At 43.7% G+C, this 18,038-nt stretch overlaps 2 protein-coding genes across 3 annotated transcripts; both read right to left on the reverse strand.

Moving 5' to 3' along the window:
- Positions 1–4,971: 4,971 nt before the first annotated feature.
- On the reverse strand, positions 4,972–11,216 carry LOC124047553. The gene is made up of 6 exons (XM_046367863.1): positions 11,159–11,216; positions 9,630–9,692; positions 8,486–9,201; positions 7,005–7,185; positions 6,761–6,890; positions 4,972–6,563 (listed from the first exon to the last, which is right to left on the reverse strand). The coding sequence occupies exons 1-6, from the start codon at positions 11,169–11,171 to the stop codon at positions 5,903–5,905; spliced, it is 1,764 nt and encodes a 587-aa protein (XP_046223819.1). The 5' UTR covers positions 11,172–11,216; the 3' UTR covers positions 4,972–5,902.
- Positions 11,217–12,729: 1,513 nt separating this feature from the next.
- LOC124047554 lies at positions 12,730–16,935 on the reverse strand. Of its 2 annotated transcripts, XM_046367865.1 has the most exons (6): positions 16,800–16,935; positions 16,389–16,463; positions 15,099–15,627; positions 14,287–14,487; positions 13,939–14,068; positions 12,730–13,838 (listed from the first exon to the last, which is right to left on the reverse strand). In XM_046367865.1, exons 3-6 carry the CDS (start codon positions 15,475–15,477, stop codon positions 13,346–13,348), a joined length of 1,203 nt encoding a protein of 400 aa, XP_046223821.1. In that variant the 5' UTR covers positions 15,478–15,627; positions 16,389–16,463; positions 16,800–16,935; the 3' UTR covers positions 12,730–13,345. The 2 variants fall into 2 exon arrangements, with proteins under 2 accessions (XP_046223821.1, XP_046223820.1); XM_046367864.1 differs by lacking the exon at positions 16,389–16,463 and having other exon boundaries at positions 16,800–16,934.
- Positions 16,936–18,038: the final 1,103 nt, after the last annotated feature.

Below are 18,038 nucleotides of genomic sequence, written 5' to 3' on the forward strand. Positions count from 1 at the left end.
TTTAAAATGTCCTTATTGTTTTGTGTTTTGAAAAAAAGGTTAAGGCTAATAATGCTCTGATCATTGTCTGATCGCTCCCAACCAATAAGAATCCCCACCCAGTTTACGTTAAAATGGTGGAAACACTCTACGGGCGAATAACTCCCCCCTACTGCAAGCAGTGAGGACAGCAGGAAAGAGTGATCTATGATCCTGCCTGTCCAGATGGGAGGAAGGTTCATCTCAGGGGTTAAATACTTTTCACATTTCTGCAGCATCTGTTTATCTAACGTGAGGTTTAGCCTCTATAGTCCAATGAGTGTGTGTTTGATACAGCTAGAGGCTGACTGTTAGTTTTATGGTTACTATCTGGTTGTCTTTAGTTTATAGATATTAAATATTCCACATTTTCTTTAGATGTACATGTTTTTTTTTCCCGTTGAGGTGAACAAGCAATTAACCCTCCCAATTTGACTTTTGCTGTTCTAAAATGGATGTACAGCCTTTGAACAGCTATGATTGAAGCTTAGGCTCGCAGGCAGTTTTTGGCCTAGCATGCTGTTGGATTTGTTGATTGTAAGTGTGTAATAAGCCCAACCTTTCTAACCACCAAGAGGATAATCTAGCTAATTAGACAGGCATGTCAGTCTGTTAGCGCTTCATCAAACGCAGAACCAGATTGTCTTAGTTTCAATCTCAAACCTGTTGTTACGCACAATAACCTGTTGATGGTTGGAATTAAAACACACGCTAAATCGGACATAGGAAAGTCTGAAACTTGGTTGAACGCGGCACGTGTATAACTACAATCAAGTGGGACATTACTGAGTTTCCTAGTTCGGACTAGCACGCGAACGAGGCAAGTCAGAGACATGTTCAAGTCTTGTGTGGGAGCAACGTTTTTATTTATAATTGTAAACAAAACAGAAGTAACCAAGAGCTAAAAAGTGTAAAGACATGTCTATGTGAAACGAAACATTTACCAAACCACATCCATTTACAGAGTAGAAAGTCTGCACTAGGCTCTACACATATTCTGCCTCAATGGCAAGGTTCATGCTAAAATGGGTTATATCTATCTAGTCCGCCATCTCTCTCTACGTGTGAGGCAGAGCTGCTCGCTTCCTAAAATCTCTCTGAATTTACTATAACACCCAACCGCCAGTGAGTGAGATAGAGAAATTAACTAGAGACATCAACGAGCTTCAGCAACTCTATAGAAAAGGATTCTCAAACCCCACTGCATGTGCAGGATTTTGGTCCATCCCTGCTCTAACACCCCTGATTCTACTAATTGTCTGTTCAAAAAGACCTTGATTATCTGAATCAAGTGTTAGCAGTAGCTCTTCAGGACCAGAGTAGGAGAACCCTGATCTTGGCATGGCTCTCTCAACACAAAGGAATCACCATGCTTTAGAAAATTACAACTTTAATATATAAAGTTGTCCCAATAGTCCATATTATAGTCCATATTACAGTAATTTACAATTTAGTCAATGTGTTCCAAGGCACTTAAACTCTTTTGCCTCTTATATCCTTCTTCCATTTCTCTTGCCTCACATCACTGAGTGCTCAGTCCACTTCCAAAATCAACACTTGGCCCCTATACCCCCTAGGTATAATAATGGAATCGGAGGGGATGGCTGCCGTTTTACGGGCTCCTAACCAATTGTGCTATTTTGTGGGGGTTTTTCACATTGTAACTTATTTTGTACATAACGTTGCTGCTACCATCTCTTGTGACCGAAAAGAGCTTCTGGAAATCAGAAAAGCAATTACTCACCTCGAACTGGACAAAGATATTTTCTTTAATGAGTCCGAAGTGAAGGATATACTGCTTCTCCGAGACCAGGCCCAAATCCCTGTCATTCGCGTGAAGAAAAGACGGAAATATAGGGGGCGGAGATCGGTTCTATTGGCCAACGTTCAATCACTGAAAAATATACTGGTTTATCTCCGTTCGAGACTGTCCTACCAACGGGACATTAAAAACGAAATATCTTATGTTTCACTGAGTCGTTGCTGAACGACGACACGGATAATATACATTTGGCTGAGTTTTCTGTGCATTAGCAGGACAGAACAGCTAAGTCTGGTAAGACGAGGGGTGGGGGTGTCTATTTGTCAATAACAGCTGGTGTGTGATGCCTAATATTAAGGAAGTCCGGGGTATTGCTTGCCTGAGGTAGAGCACCTCATGAGAAGCTGTAGACCATACGATTTACCAAGAGAGTTGATCTATATTTTTTGTAGCAGTCTATTTACCACCATAAACCGATGCTGGCACTAAGACTGCACTCACCAAGCTGTATAAGGTCTAAGCAAACAAGAAAATGCTCATCCAGAAGAGGCGTTCCTAATGGCCAGAAACTTTAATGCAGGCAAATTTAAAACTGCTTAACCTCATTTTACCTCACCTAATTTCTACCAGCATGTCACATGTGCAACCAGTGGGGAAAAAAATATTCTTGACCACCTTTACTCCACACACAGAGATGCATACAAAGCTCTCCCTCGCCCCATTTGGCAAATCTCACCATAATTCTATCCTCTTGAGTCCTGCTTACAAGCAAAAACTAAAGCAGGAATTACCAGTGACTCAATCAATACAGAAGTGGTCAGATGACGCGGACGCCACAGGACTGTTTTGCTAGCACAGACTGGAATATGTTCGGGGATTCATCCAATGGCATTGAGGAGTATACCATCTCAGTGACTGGCTTCATCAATAAGTGCATCGACGACATCGTCCTCACAGTGACCATACGTACATATGCCAACCAGAAGCCATGGATTAGAGGCAACATCCGCACCGAGCTAAAGGCTAGAGCTACTGCTTTTAAGGAGCGGGACACATAAGAAATCCTGCTATGCCTTCGGACAAATGATTAAAAATAGGCAAAGCGTCAATACAGGACTAAGAATGAATCCTACTACACCGGCTCTGACGCTCGTCGGCTTGCAAACTATCATGGACTACAAAGGGAAACCCAGCCACGAACTGCCCAGTGACGCGAGCCTACAAGACAAGCTAAATGCCTTTTATTTGGTCATTAGTATTTTATTAGGATCCCCATTAGCTGTTGCAAAAGCAGCAGCTACTCTTCCTGGGATCCAACATGAAACATAATACAGAATGACATAATACAGAACATCAATAGAAAACAGCAGCTCAAGGACAGAACTACATACACATTTTTTAAAGGCACACGTAGCCTACATATCAATGCATACACACAAACTATCTAGGTCAAATAGGGGAGAGGCGTTGTGCCGCAGGGTGTTGCTTTATCTGCTTTTTGAAACCAGGTTTGCTGTTTATTTGCGCAATATAAGATGGAAGGAAGTTCCATGCAATAAGGGCTATATAATATTGGATGTTTTCTTGAATTTGCTCTGGATTTGGGGACTGTGAAAAGACCTCTGGTGGCATGTCTGGTGGGATAAGTGTGTGTCAGAGCTGTGTGTAAGTTGACAATGCAAACAATTTGGGATTTCAACACAATGTTTCTTATAAAAATAAGAAGTGATGCAGTCAGTCTCTCCTCAACTCTTAACCAAGAGAGACTGGCATGTATAGTATTTCAGCCCTCTAAATACAATTAAGAGCAAAACGTGCCACTCTGTTCTGGGCCTGCCGAAGCTTAACTAGGTCTTTTCTTGCAGCACTGACCACGACAGGACAATAATCAAGATTACACAAAACTAGAGCCTGCAGAACTTGCTTTTTGGAGTGTGGTGTCATAAAAGCAGAGCATCTCTTTATTACGGCTAGACCTCTCCCCATCTTTACAACCATTGAATCTATATTTTTTGACCATGACAGTTTACAATCTAAGGTAAGGGCAAGTAATGTATTCTCCTAAACTTGTTCAACAGCCACACCATTCATTACCAGATTCAGCTGAGGTCTAGCACTTAAGGAATTATTTGTACCAAATACAATGCTCTTAATTTTAGAGATGTTCAGGACCAGTTTATTACTGGCCACCCATTACAAAACATACTGCAACTCTTTGTTAATGGTTTCAGTGACTTCATTAGCTGTGGTTGCTGATGCGCATACAGTTGAATCATCAGCATACATGGACACACATGCTTTGTTTAATGCCAGTGGCAGGTCATTGGTAAAAATAGAAAAGAGTGGAGGGCCTAGAGAGCTGCCCTGCAGTACACCACATGCTCGCTTCGAGGCAAGCAACACTGAAGCATGCATGAGAGCACCAGCTGTTTCAGACGACTGTGTGATCACACTCTCTGTAGCCGATGTGAGCAAGATCTTTAAGACAGGACAACATTCACATATTACCAGGACGTGTACTCAGAGTATGCGCGGACCAACTGGCAATGTTTTCACTGACATTTTCAACCTCTCCCTGACCAAGTCTGTAATACCTGCATGTTTCAAGCAGACCAGCATAGTCCCGGTGTCCAAGAAAGCAAAGGTAACCTGCCTAAATGACTACTGCCCTGTAGCACTTACGTCGGTAGCCATGAAGTGCTTGGTTAGTCTGGTCATGGCTCACAACACCATAATCCTGTAAACCCTAGATCCACTCCAATTCGCATACCACCCCAACAGATCCACAGATGACTCAATCTCAATAGTACTCCACATTGCCATTTCCCACCTGAACAAAATTAACTCCTGTGAGAATGCTGTTCATTGACTACAGCTCAGCGTTCAACACCATAGTGCCCACAAAGCTCATCACTAAGCTGAGGACCCTGGGACTAAACACTTCCCTCTGCAACTGGATCCTGGACAACAACACATTACCACACTGATCCTCAACACGGGGTGCGTGCTCAGTCCCTCCTGTACTCCCGGTTCACCCACAACTGCGTGACCAAGCATGATTCCAACACTATCATTAAGTTTGCTGACGACACAACATTGGTAGGCCTGATCACCGACAACGATGAGACAGCCTATAGGTAGATCAGATACCTGGCAGTGTGGTGCCAGGACAACAACCTCTACTTCAACATGATCAAGACAAAAAGGAGCGGATCTTGGACTTCAGGAAAATAATGGCCGAACACACCCCCATTCACATCGACAAGGCCGTAATGGAGCGGGTCGAGAGTTTGAAGTCCCTTGGTGTCTACATCACTGGCAAACTATCATGGTCCAAACACACCAAGACAGTCGTGAAGAGGGCACAACAACACCTTTTCCCCCTCAGAGACTGAAAATACTTGGCATGGGTCCCATTATCCTCAAAAAGTCCTAGAGCTGCACCATCGAGAGCATCCTGACCGGTTGCATCCAACCGTAAGGCGCTACAGAGGGTAGTATGTACGGCCCAGTACATCACTGGGGCCAAGCTTCCTGCTATTCAGGACCTCAATACGAGGCGGTGTCAGAGGATGGCCCCAAAAAATTGTCAAAGACTCCAGTCTCCCAAGTCATAGACTGTTCTCTCTGCTACCACACAGCAAGCCGTACCGGAGCACCAAGTCTAGGTCCAAAAGGCTCCGTAACAGCTTCTACCCCAAGCAATAAGACTGCTGACCAATTAACCAAATGACCAACCGGACTATTTACATTGACCCCCTCGACTAACCTGTACCCCCGCACATTGACCCGTATATAGCATTGTTATTGTTACATTAATTTTTTTTGTTTATTTTGTAAATATTTTTTTAACTCTTTCTTGAACTGCATTGTTGGTTAAGGGCCTGTAAGTAAGCATTTCAAGGTAAGGTCTACTACACCTGTTGTATTCGGCGCATGTGACAAATCAAATTTGATTTGCTATACCTATCCAATTGCTTTCACCTATCCAATCCCCTCATATCTAGGCCTACGCAAGTGTAGGAGCCAGAAACTGTTTCTGGAACGAGGCTATGTTTCTGTTGGCGCAACTGTTGGGGTTTCCTTTCTGCTGGAGTTTGCAGCTACACATTCTGTAACTTTTCAATTTGTTTGTGTACATCCAGTTGCTGAGTTTCCTTCTGTGTTGCCAGGAGTTCTCTTTTTGGCCATCTTTGCATTGCCCTCTTCCTCGGTATCCGTGGCAACGTGTGGGGAGGGGTTTAGCTTAACCTTCTTACCCCTCCCCTTCTCCTGAGCCGCTTCCTGTTTCCTGTCTGAGGCCCCTGAAGCGGCTCTCTTCCTGTAAGATCCCCTGGGGCCACGCTGGACGCCTCGACCCTTTTGATGTTTCAGTGGTTCCTTAGGGAGCTGGGTGTCTGTCTGGGTCTCGTTCTGGGTCTCTTGGCAGCACCGCAGGGGCTTGTTGTGGGGCTGGGCTAACACATAGAGACGTTTCAAGGGGGGTTGGGAGGCTAATGGGCCCAGGGGCGTCGGAATGGTGATAACAGGGGGGGCGACGAGGGACACGGATGTCTGAAGGGCCGGAGAAGGCCTAATTTTGACAGCCGTCCTAGTGGGAGTTTGGTGTGAAGGCATGGTGTTCACTAGACAGGCGATTAGCTGCACCTGGTAGTCAATGAGGGTAGAGATGATGTCGAAGGTGGCGTCCATCACGCCCGTGCTCATACCGTGGGTCACGTTGTCCATCAGACGACTGTTAGCTGGGTCCCTGAAACACAGTCTCAACTCCTCTAGCTGGGCTCTGAGAGGGGTGGGGGAGGAGTTAGGGGACTAATTAACAAACTGACAAATAGGAAAAGATTAAACGATGACAGATACATCATTTTCCTATCTATGGGACATATTCAGAAGTTAAGATGCTTTGAAATACCAGTAGTAACTGGCATTGATTAATGGATAACCTTGGACCCAACAAAGTATACGTCTATGAGAGCTTACTTGGTATCGATGATCTTGGACCAGTGCTGCACAGGGTTGGTCTCCTCTATGAGCTGCTCGGCCATATTGGTGAAGTTGAGGTGTTTGATAGCTAGGGACTTCATGTCACTACACAGCATTGTGGTGTCACCTGAAGGAACATAGACACGTTACAGAAGTTGAGGTAATCGCTTTAGGTAGCTAGGGACATGCCACTACCCAGTGTTCTTGTGTCACCTGGAGAAAATCTCTCTCCCTCGCTTACCCTCGGTGAGCCTGGAGAAGGCACTGGTGATATAGGTAGGGATCTCGACGGGGGGGATTCCAGCCTTAATCAGGTTTTTCACCAATCTGTTCTTGCTGTCTCGGTCTGCAGGGTTCTTCCCAGTGTACATCAGCAACGTTCTCACTGACATCTTCTCTGGCGCACCCATCCTCCTCAGCACCTATCAATCAATAGGTAAATATCAATCATTTCAATGACCATTGAACAGTCCCAGATCCCAAAGTGTACCTTTAATTTAAATGAAAACAATATATACACTGAACAAAAATATAAAACACAACATGTAAAGTGTTGGTCCCATATTTCATGAGCTGAAATAAAAGATCCCAGAAATGTTCCATATGCACAAAAAGCTAATTTCTCTCATTATCCTTCGCCAAGATAATCCATCCACCTGACAGGTGTGGCATATCAAGAAACTGATTAAACAGTATGATCTTTACACAGGTGCACCTTGTGCTGGGGACAACAAAAAGGCCACTTTAAAATGTGCAGTTTTGTCACACAATACCACAGATATCTCAAGTTTTGAGGGAGCGTGCAATTGGCATGTTGACTGCAGGAATGTCCACCAGAGCTGTTGCACTGAGAATTGAATGTTCATTTCTCTACCATACGCTATAATAATACCGTTTTAGAGAATTTGGCAGTACGTCCAACCGGCCTCTCAACCGTAGACCACATGTGGAGCCCAGGACCTCCACATCCGGCTTCTTCACCTACAGGATCGTGTGAGACCAGCCACCAGGTCAGCTGATGAAACTGAGGAGTATTTATGCATGTAATAAAGCCCTTTTGTGTGGAAAATCCTATTCTGATTGGCTGGGCCTAGCTCCCCAGTGGGTGGACCTATGCCCTCCCAGGCCCATCCATGGCTGAGCCCCTGCCCAGTCATGTGAAATCCTTAGATTAGGGCCTAATTTATTTATTTCAATGGACTGATTTCCTTACATGAACTGTAACTTTATAACAACTTTTTTTTGCCCTTTTTCTCCCCAATTTCATAATATCCAATTGGTAGTTGCAGTCTTGTCCCATCGCTGCAACTCTCATATGGACTTGGAAGAGGCGAAGGTCCAGAGTCATGTCTCCTCTGAAACACGACCCTGCCAAGCCACACTGCTTCTTGACACAATACTCACTTAACCTGGAAGCCAGGAAACACCGTACAACTGCCGACTGTGTCAGCGTGCATGCGCCTGGCCTGCTACAGGAGTCGCTAGAGCGCAGGCCAGACCCTACCCTAACCCGGACAACGCTGGGCCAATTGTGTGCCAACTTATGGGTCTCCCGGTGGCGGCCGGCTGCAACACAGCCCGGGATCGAACCCGGTCTGTAGTGACGCCTTAAGCACGGCGCTGCAGTGCCTTAGACCACTGCACCATTCGGGAGGCCTAAGTCGTTGAAATTGTTGCATGTTGCGTTTATATTTTTGTTCAGTACATGTTATTTACTATTACCTCTTCTTTGTGGACCAGGTATGGCTGCGGTGCAGGTCTCACATCTCCGAGTTGCAGCATAGAGACCACCTCTGCCACGACAGTAGGGGTCTGAGTCTGGGCATCAGCCTTGGTTGGGGCTGCATCCCTGGCTGTCAGAGGCTTGGGTTGGAAGTGAACCATCTTCCTAGTCTGCCTTGGAGCATTAGGAGGGTCTGTTCTCCCTACTGCAGGCTGGACTTGGGCTTTGACACTGGCTACAATCTGGGATTGAACTGTGACCCCAGTTGGAGTCTTGATCTGGGTCTGTCCTGGCACTATTTTCCCAGCTATAGTTTGGGGTTGAATTGTGATCCTGGCTGTAGTTTGGGGTTGAGTCGTGATCCTGGCTGTAGTTTGGGGTTGAGTCGTGATCCTGGCTGTAGTTTGGGGTTGGGTCCTGACCCCAGCAGCATTCTGGGGCTGAGCTAGTACATAGATGTGTTTCCTAGTGCCTGGTACCTGGGTTTGCTTCGAGCCCCCAGCAGAGAAAGGTTGGGATACAATAAAGATACGTTTTTTGGATGGGACTGGAGTCCGGGTTTTGGTTGCATCTGTAGTGGGAGTCCGAATCTGGATTTGTGGCTCTTTAGGAGCCCGCCGGGGCATGGGTACTACGTAGATGCGCTTCTTGGGGACACCAACTGATGTTTGAGATTGGGTCACGACCACAACTGGCGTCGAGGCCTGGGAAGTCCCTGGCAGTTTGGAGGGAAGTAAAAGTATTTAAATCCACAGTAACTGTGATGTTTTCTGACATGTACTTTGCAATTTGATATGTTTGTTAACATGTATTCAGCCAGCACCTCCAAGTTCATGCTAAATTATCTGCCTTTTCTCTAGTCACAAATACAAGCCGAGAGAACCATATTACCTACCGGCTCTCTAAAGTTGGGTTAACAATTATTCCCTGTGGACTTTTGTATCATATTTCGAGTGGTTGAAAGACTAACCGCTCAGACAACTGGTAGAGTAAGTTCAAATGTAATTTTATTCAAAATTTTGGCTTCTAAGGAAAACTTTGACAATTTTGCAAGGGGGAAGTTTCAGACTTTACATCGAGCATTGGTATAAAAGTCTGATTGTTATGGCAACCTTAAATTCATGCTTCAGACAATGTACATACCTGCGTATCTCTCTGCCTTCTTGGCCAGATGGATCATATCCTTCCCCTCGGGGGTTCTGTTCCCTGCAATTCAATTAGAGTCCTTAGTCACCAGCAAAGCAGGGTTTCTTATCAATCCTGGTCTTGGAGATGTGTACACATTTCATTATTGTCCAGTACTAACACATTAAAAAAGCCAATCAAGGACTGGATAATTAGTTGATACTAGTTTGTCAGGTCAGGTGTGTTATTGGCAGTGCACAGCTAAAATGTAAATGTGCAACCCTTGTGGGTTCCTAGAACGATGGAAGCGTGCAAGTCAATGAACACACCTAATCACCACCTTCCCTCCCACACATTCCCCTGCCGCATTCAAAACAACTTGGAACTCTGAAAACCCAGACTTACGAGCGTTCAAAACAACTGGGAACTGGGGGGGAATGAGCTATGACTGGTGAAATGGTTTTTGAACAGTCTCCCAAGTCAGAAACTCTGGCATCTTTCTAGAACGGACTTTCTGTTTTTCCAAGTTCACGTTTTTCCCAGTCAAAGACAGTTTTTTTTTAGTTCCCAGTTGTTTTGAAAGCACTGAAGTCTGAGATTTCCCAGTTCCCAGTTGTTTTGAACGCGGCAACAGTTGTCAAGAAAGCGCCATCCTTTTATTTCTCATCCTGCTGTCTGTGACAGTCCAGACATATGAAAGATTTGTATAACTAACCCAAGATAGACCACAGCCTGTCGTTTCCAATGAGATCAAATTAATCATAGTAGGTAGAACAAGCAAGGGGGTGGGCAGACCCAAGCACGAGCCAGTGAGATCTTATGGGCGCATTCTAGAATTATTTGCATATTTCCGTTATGGAACGCCTATCCTGTGACGTGCAATAACTCAATTCGCCCTTGCACTAAAACATCGCACTTTTTTTTAGAAACTTTGGTAAAGTCTACAAAACTTTGTCAACTCTGTTCGTAACAGATTTTAGTTTTGGGAACAGAAAACTGTAATGATATCTAATGTTTAATTGATGAGAAAAATATCTGAATGTCAACCAAAATCCATCTCACTCCATCTCCTCCCACTGCCGGCCACTGGGCTTCCTTTCATCACCACGTGGAAACGCCAACCGGATGCTTAAGATTTATACATCCGGTGAAACATCTGGATCATTGTACAAGCTGTGATATTATCATCATCATCATCATCATAATCATACCCAACCAGCTAGCCAATTAGCTACAACATCACGCTGATAGGCAATAACTAGCGTACAGCTAACACATAAATGCATGCATATGAAATGCAAACAGTCACAAACTCGTTCATTTTCAGACTGGCTAGCAAAGCAAACATCACAAACTAGCTATCGCTTGTTAGCTAGCTAGTTAGCTACTTTGCTAGTACAACAGTTAGCTAACATTACAGTCTGTGTTTACTAGTTAACAAACACCTTGTGAAATGTAAATAGTTACGTTAATATTTACTAATTAATATCCATGCACTCCCAATCGCTAGTATGTTTATGCGAGGGTGAAATAATTTAGCAAGCTACCTGAGGGCTCCATGTTGATGATGCGCTATAAGATAACGTTGATGTGCGGCCAAAAGTATCTGCCGTCTGATTGGTTTGACGCTGAAAATAATAGTGCACAGTGATTGGCTTGAATCTACAACGACCCAATAATATCTCTGCAAAGTGAATATAAATGTCCTGTTCAAAAACAACTTCCAACTCCGGAACTCGGAAATCTCTGACTTTGAAAAAACTTCGGAAATGTACATATTACCTCCCCCCGCACATTGACTCTGTACCGGTAACCCCTGTAGATAGCCTCGCTGTAGTTATTTTACCGCTGCTCTTTAATTATTTGTTACTTTTATTTATATATATATTTTTTTTTAACTGTATTGTTGGTTAATTAAGGGCTTGTATAAGCATTTCAGTGTAAGGTTTGTTTGTATTCAGCGCATGTGACAAATAACATTTGATATTTGGGCAATTTTGTGCTTTCAAGACAACTGTGATATACAGGTCAGAAAGACGCCCGAGTACCCAGTTGTTTTAAACGCTGCTTCTTAAAAATGTTTTATTTTTTTAAAGATGTCACCTTTATTTAACCAGGTAGGCTAGTTGAGAAAGTTTTCATTTGCAACTGCGACCTGACCGAGATAAAGCATAGCAGTTCGACACATACAACACAATTACACATGGAATAAACAAACAAACATTTCTAACAAACTTTCTAGAGCTCCGACTTTGTGACCTTAAGATCACTGACCTCATGATTTGACCTTATCCCAGTTGTCTTCAATACACTAAGAGATCTCTACTGTCTTTGCTGTAACATTATCCAGTGTCCATGTTTTATTGTATCAGTGCTACATTTTGAGGACATTTGACTAAATAGGTGTTCATATAGGTTGAGAAACACTGGTCGGGTGTTCGGAGTCTCCACCGGCTGAAAAGTGATTGCATTTGTTTTGAAACTGATGGCTTGTGGTTTGTTGACAACTGTAGCATTTTAGCTAAACCTAATCCAGTTATGGTTGGAATGGATTGATAAACATATGGAAACCACATGTTTGACTCCAATCCATTTATTCAATTCCAGCCATTAATGAGCCCGCCCTTCTATAGCTCCTCCCACCAGGCTCCACTGACTTACATTGCAGGTTAGGAGAATGAGGTTAAGGTTAGGAAAAAGGTTAGAGTTAGCTAAAATGCTACAGTTGTTAATAACTGTTATCCCAGACAACTAGATGGAGCAGTACTGGTAGCCACAACCGTACAATCCACCAGTATCATAACACCGGCTGGCCCATATGTCAACCGCGTGCAGTTATGACTTAAGATTCAAAGGTATCACGTGAAAAAAAAATTGCTCTCGTGATAAAACACGTGATGTACTTTATCTGCCTTCTCAAAGAAAATTAATTTGAAAAGATGCACCATGTTTCTGAATGATGCTGCCAGATTACTATTCAATTTGAGAAGGGTGCTCCTTCCTTATGGCTTTTTCCCGGTAACGTCACAGGCCACCCCGGTTCAGCTTAGTCAAACTCCCTCAGTGAAATAGATCAGATACTGTGCCATTGATTATGTCAGAAATAAAGAACATCATGGAGGTTAATTAATAAAATGAAAGCTTTAATACAAGTATTTCAGCAATCCAGGTTTCAATATAAACATACAATCATTGACAAAGTACTGGCATGATATGTTCCCTATGTTACAATCATGGAGATTGAGAGAGGGCTATAACTAGTCCACTCATGATATAAATAAACGGGGCTATCAAATACCAGATGAGTAGGTGGAATGAAGGGATTGCCTTAACCCAAAGACCAGAATTAAGACTCATTTCTACATTGTAGGTTTTTCAATATCATCAGTTATCTTTGGATTGACTTGAATTCCACTTGAACAAAGCTGTGTTCTTCACCTCTGTGCTAACTGACAACAAAAAAACTAAATTCAATTGATTGAATTTATCAGTAGGCAAGAGCTGCAACATTCAAAAACAAAACTCTAAACCAGAATGCTGTGAGGTCACTGAATGCCTCCCTCTCAGTGTTTAGGGTTCTGTGGGCCAGAGCAGAGTTGCGTCTAAACATCACAACGTTCCACAATGTTCCACAACGTTACTAAGACAGTTCCGATCCCAGCTTCCCCATGGGAAAATGTTAAGCAAAGTCCGATTCCTGTGTTAAGCATTGTTTGTCCAACCGTTAAAGATCTTCAGATCTGTCCTGTGGCATTGAGGCCGCTGGAGATGGTCTCGTAACCAACAGAGACGAGTGTGAGAACACTGCTCTCCACATCCTCCGGCTGACAATGCTCTTGATCCTGCTGCTGGGTTGTATCCATGGCAACACCAACCGGAGCTCCAGACTCCTGCAGCCGCATCTTCTTCCTGCCTCTGCCCCTCCCTTTGCCCTTCCCTGGCCCTTTCTCTTGACCTTTAACCCCGCCCAGCGACCCGTGCAATTTGTCGTTGCCGTTGTCTCGGGGCTTGCGGTGGCGGCGGCGGATGCGTCTCATTGGAGGGCCGGTGTCAACGGGATCGGTTGCCGCAGCGCCAGACAGGATGCGAATTTGTTTGTCGATCACCATGGTAATCATGTCGAGGGCGGCGTCGAGCATCCCGAGGCCCAAGCCGTGAGTCACGTTGTCGAACGACGCACTGTTGACCGGGTCACGAAAACACTTCCTCATCGCCTCCAGGTGGCTCCTAATCGCAGAATAAAGGTGTGTTAGGGTCAGTCTCACTGTACAGAAAACGTATAGATCATAGTTAACTCGTGATTACACCGTGCTGTAACCACACTAACCTGGTTTCTATGACCTTGGACCAGTGTTGGACAGTGTTGGTCTCTGGAATAAGCTGCTTGGCCATGTTGCCAAAGTCTATGTAGTCATGGGCAAAGTCCTTCATGTCGTTACACAGGGCTTTGGTGTCACCTGGAAAACACAACAATCTATAAAGCACAAGAGATGCTCTCACTCACTCACTCGCTCACACACACACACACACACACACACACACACACACACACACACACACACACACACACACACACACACACACACACACACACACACACACACACACACACACACACACACACACACACACACACACACACACACACACACACACACACACACACACAGCTTACCCTCTGTGAGCTTGGAAAAGGATGAAGACACAGAAGTAGTAGTACCAGGAGTAAGACCCAGTATATTTAGAGACTCCTGCAGGGTTTTCTTGCTGGCCGGGCCACGGCTGACCCTGGTGTAGGCTGCTAGTGAACGCAGAGACATCTTCTCTGGAGCCTCCAGACGACGCTTGATCTCGTCATAGGGTATCAGGTACTTGCCTAGGACCAGAGGAACAAGAGACAAATTGTGTTGAGTTTTCTACTTATTCCATACTAATATTTTCTTAACTGACTTGCCTATTTAAATTAAGGTTAAATTGAAGAAGAAAAAAAAGTACTACTTGAACACACCTGGTTGTACTAATCAGCTGATTCTAAGGACCATAATTAACTGAATCAGTTGTTAGACCAGTGCTGGTGCAAAACCCTGCACACCCAGTAGCTCTCCATGTGGAAGGTTGGCCTCCACCAGTTAATTATGGTCCAGAGAATCAGCTGATTAGTACAACCAGGTGTGTTCGAGTAGTACTTTTTATTCTTCTTCAATTTAACCTTAATTTAAATAGGCAAGTCAGTTAAGAAAATATTCTTATTTACAATGACAGCCTACCCCGGACAATGCTGGGCCAATTGTGCACCCCCCTTGGGACTCCCAATTACAGCCAGATGTGATACAGCCTGGATTCAAACCAGGGACTGTAGCACTGAGATGCAGTGCCTTAAACCGCTGTGCCACTCGGGAGCCCAAGAACGTCCTGCAGAAAGAGAGGTCTCCAGTAGGAGGGGCCACACCTGGCCTGATTCCCTCCGTCTCTGGCTGTGGTACTTACGGGCCTTGGAACTCTTCATGTTGGGGTCCAAGAGAGACGACACCTCTGCAAAGGGAACATGGGGTACGTGGTTGTGGTTCGGAGCGGCAACCTGGGTCTGGGACATGTCCTCTGCTGGGATCTGAATCTGGGCATGCATCTGGTTCACGTCCCCCATTTGCTGCCGGCCCTGACCCTGTCCATCCCCCAGCACCATGGAGGGGAGGTTGGATAACCCTTGTAACCCCGTCAGCCCCCCAACCATCTGCTGCGACCCCCCCTGTCCGACAGAGTTGGTCTGTTCTGAGGAGACTTGGAAGATGCCCATGGCAGGTTTAACCACTCTGAACACCATGTTGCCCTGGGAGTCCACCCCCGCCAGGTTCTGATTTGATTCCATCTGCTCTGATGTCACTTCCTCTTCAATTCCTGAGTGACTGTTTTGGAGTGAGGAAGAGTTTCTCCTGAACCGTTCTATATTTGTTTGCAATGTCCGGGGTAGGATGAGAATGAGCTTACACACTGCTCTAAGGTCAGTTATGGGTAAAGTCTGTAGGACAGAAAAAAACAGACATCAAACTTAATCTTCAGAGTAATAGTCATCATTAATAAGCCATTACAATAATAAAAAATATCTGTGATTTCCTAATTAGATTCCCCAAGTACCTCACATCCAGACTAGGGTTGTTGTTTTTATGAATCTTTTATCTCAACGAGTGGCTATGCAGTCGATGCTTCAAAAATGTGAATTCTTAAACTCTTACGTTAGCCCGCCATTTTTTGTTTGCTGAAATCCATACATTTTAATAAAACGTTAATAAAATACAACGACCGACTGTTTCCTTGTTGATTTTCAATTGGCGAGTTACCCTCTTAGAGGAACAGCAATGAGAAAACAGTCGGTGGTTGTTTTTGAATAACGTTTTATTAAAAAGTATGGACTTCAGCAAACAAAGGCACGCAGATGAGAAACATAGGTACATAACAAGGGTTTGATAATTTTCACTTTCGAAGTATCGACCGCATAGCGAGTCGGAGGTTCGTTTCTAAAACTCTCGTCTATGCCCAACTCGTGAATCATCATGGAGTTGAGGTACTCGACTACCAATTAAATAAATAATTCCCACCAGTCGCAGATATTTATCCTCTTTCCCACCCTCTCCAATTCAGCAATGTGTATTACTTATATTTAAGATTCTATTCTGGTAAATAATGAATGTCTATAACAGTTGTATGACATATTGTGGGCTCGTAATAAGAACGCTTTGTCGTCATGCAAAAAACAACATTAGGAGTTTTGACGTCACCCACGCGCACACCGGAGGCGCTCCGGCCGGACGTCGCTAGCAAGCTAGGTATCTTCTATTTGGCAAGGACACCTGCTTCCTATGTAAATCCAACACAGTGCATTCATTAAAAGCATGTAGCTAGCTACTCAGATGATAGATTGGGCCCAATAAAGTTTGTTAGAAGTACACAGTAACTGCTACCGTTGCAAGATACCCGAACCACAGTCGCAATTCTGTTTAGTGAAAAGTAAACCGTTAATATTCGCTATTTTCGTCTAAACCTAAACATGGCTGGATTAGGCCTCAAAGGGGGAAGGTAGCGCCTTTGATAAGGCCCAATCGAAATTATGATACAACACATTCAGAACAGGTTGCACAACATTTTCGCGCTAACCTTCACTGCAGTGCAACTAGTGAGGGTTTTCCGACTCACCACTTTGCTGTTTGCGTTTTCCTAACGGCCAGCTGATCCTAGAACGGTGCGTGCGGAGACAGGAGACATTTTCCTTCTTCTCCAGATCTGCTTCGGCGGGTTGCAAATCAGCTCTAGATCTTCTTCTTCTTCTTTGATGAGGTTTAACGGAGGTTGGCATAATGCAAAAGTTGCATTACCGCCACCTACTACACTGGAGAATAAAAAATATAAAAAATAAAAAATAACTCCCTTATATAAACGTTGCTTGAAAAAAACATTAATATGCAAATACCCTACCATCTAACACAACACTCACAAAAAATATATTTATATAGTACCAGTCAAAAGTTTGGACACACCTACTCATTCAAGGGATTTTCTTTATTTTTACTATGTTCTACATTGTAGAATAATAGTGAAGACATCAAAACTAACAAATAACACACATGGCTCCATTGCTGTCATCAAGGCAGAGGATGGCTACTTTGACGAATCTCAAATATAAAATCTATTTTTATTTGATTAACAATGTTTTGGTTTACTACATGATTCCACATGTGTTATTTCATTGTGTTGATTTCTTCACTATTATTCAACAATGTAGAAACTAGTACAAATAAAGAAAAACCCTTGAATGACATGTGTGTCCACACTTTTGACTGGTTCTGTATGTATTTGGGATTTTCATTAACTTTAATCCATAGTCCTTCGAAAGAAGTATTGTAAACATATTTAAAAAAAACATTTGTATCTAAAAGCATAATAGATATAATTCATATTTTGGCATATTTATGACATTTTGGCAATACCCAGGCCTCCACAGTATTTCATCTGTAGGTTATACAAAGCAGATATTGGTCTAATAAATATATCTGTAATATGAGTAGCATTTTTATTTCAATAACAATTTTCTTACATTAATTAATGATATATGTCAACAATCCTTTCTCCAAATTACCATTCTATGAATTAGATTGCCTGAAAATCCCCCAAATCATGGTATTTTTGTTGTTGTTGTCCTGGTTTCGTGTGGACTCACCCCATTTCCTGTTGTGACGACCTGGGCTCATAGTACAGGGGTAGTGTGTTGCCCCATAATGGTACAGAACTTCCGGTTCAGTCAGAGGTTATGTATGACATTGACCTTAAAATGGGTGTGGCCACACTTTAATCTCCACTCACTCAAGCTTACACACACACACACACACACACACACACACACACACACACACACACACACACACACACACACACACA

The sequence above is a fragment of the Oncorhynchus gorbuscha genome, linkage group LG11 (genome assembly GCF_021184085.1).
Source record: "Oncorhynchus gorbuscha isolate QuinsamMale2020 ecotype Even-year linkage group LG11, OgorEven_v1.0, whole genome shotgun sequence".
NCBI lineage: Eukaryota > Metazoa > Chordata > Actinopteri > Salmoniformes > Salmonidae > Oncorhynchus > Oncorhynchus gorbuscha.

Bases quoted from the DNA above. Each gene is read 5' to 3' on its own strand.
- LOC124047553 (XM_046367863.1), bottom strand. The intron at 9,202-9,629 runs GTATGTACATTG...CCAAACTGCCAG, and splicing joins GAAGGCAGAGAGATACGCAG to GGACTTCCCAGGCCTCGACG. The intron at 7,186-8,485 runs GTAATAGTAAAT...ATTGATTGATAG, and splicing joins ACCTGGTCCACAAAGAAGAG to GTGCTGAGGAGGATGGGTGC.
- LOC124047554 (XM_046367865.1), bottom strand. From the start codon at position 15,477: ATGGAATCAAATCAGAACCTGGCGGGGGTGGACTCCCAGGGCAACATG. The intron at 14,488-15,098 runs GTAAGTACCACA...CTCTGGTCCTAG, and splicing joins CATGAAGAGTTCCAAGGCCC to GCAAGTACCTGATACCCTAT. The intron at 14,069-14,286 runs GTAAGCTGTGTG...TGTGTTTTCCAG, and splicing joins CTTTTCCAAGCTCACAGAGG to GTGACACCAAAGCCCTGTGT.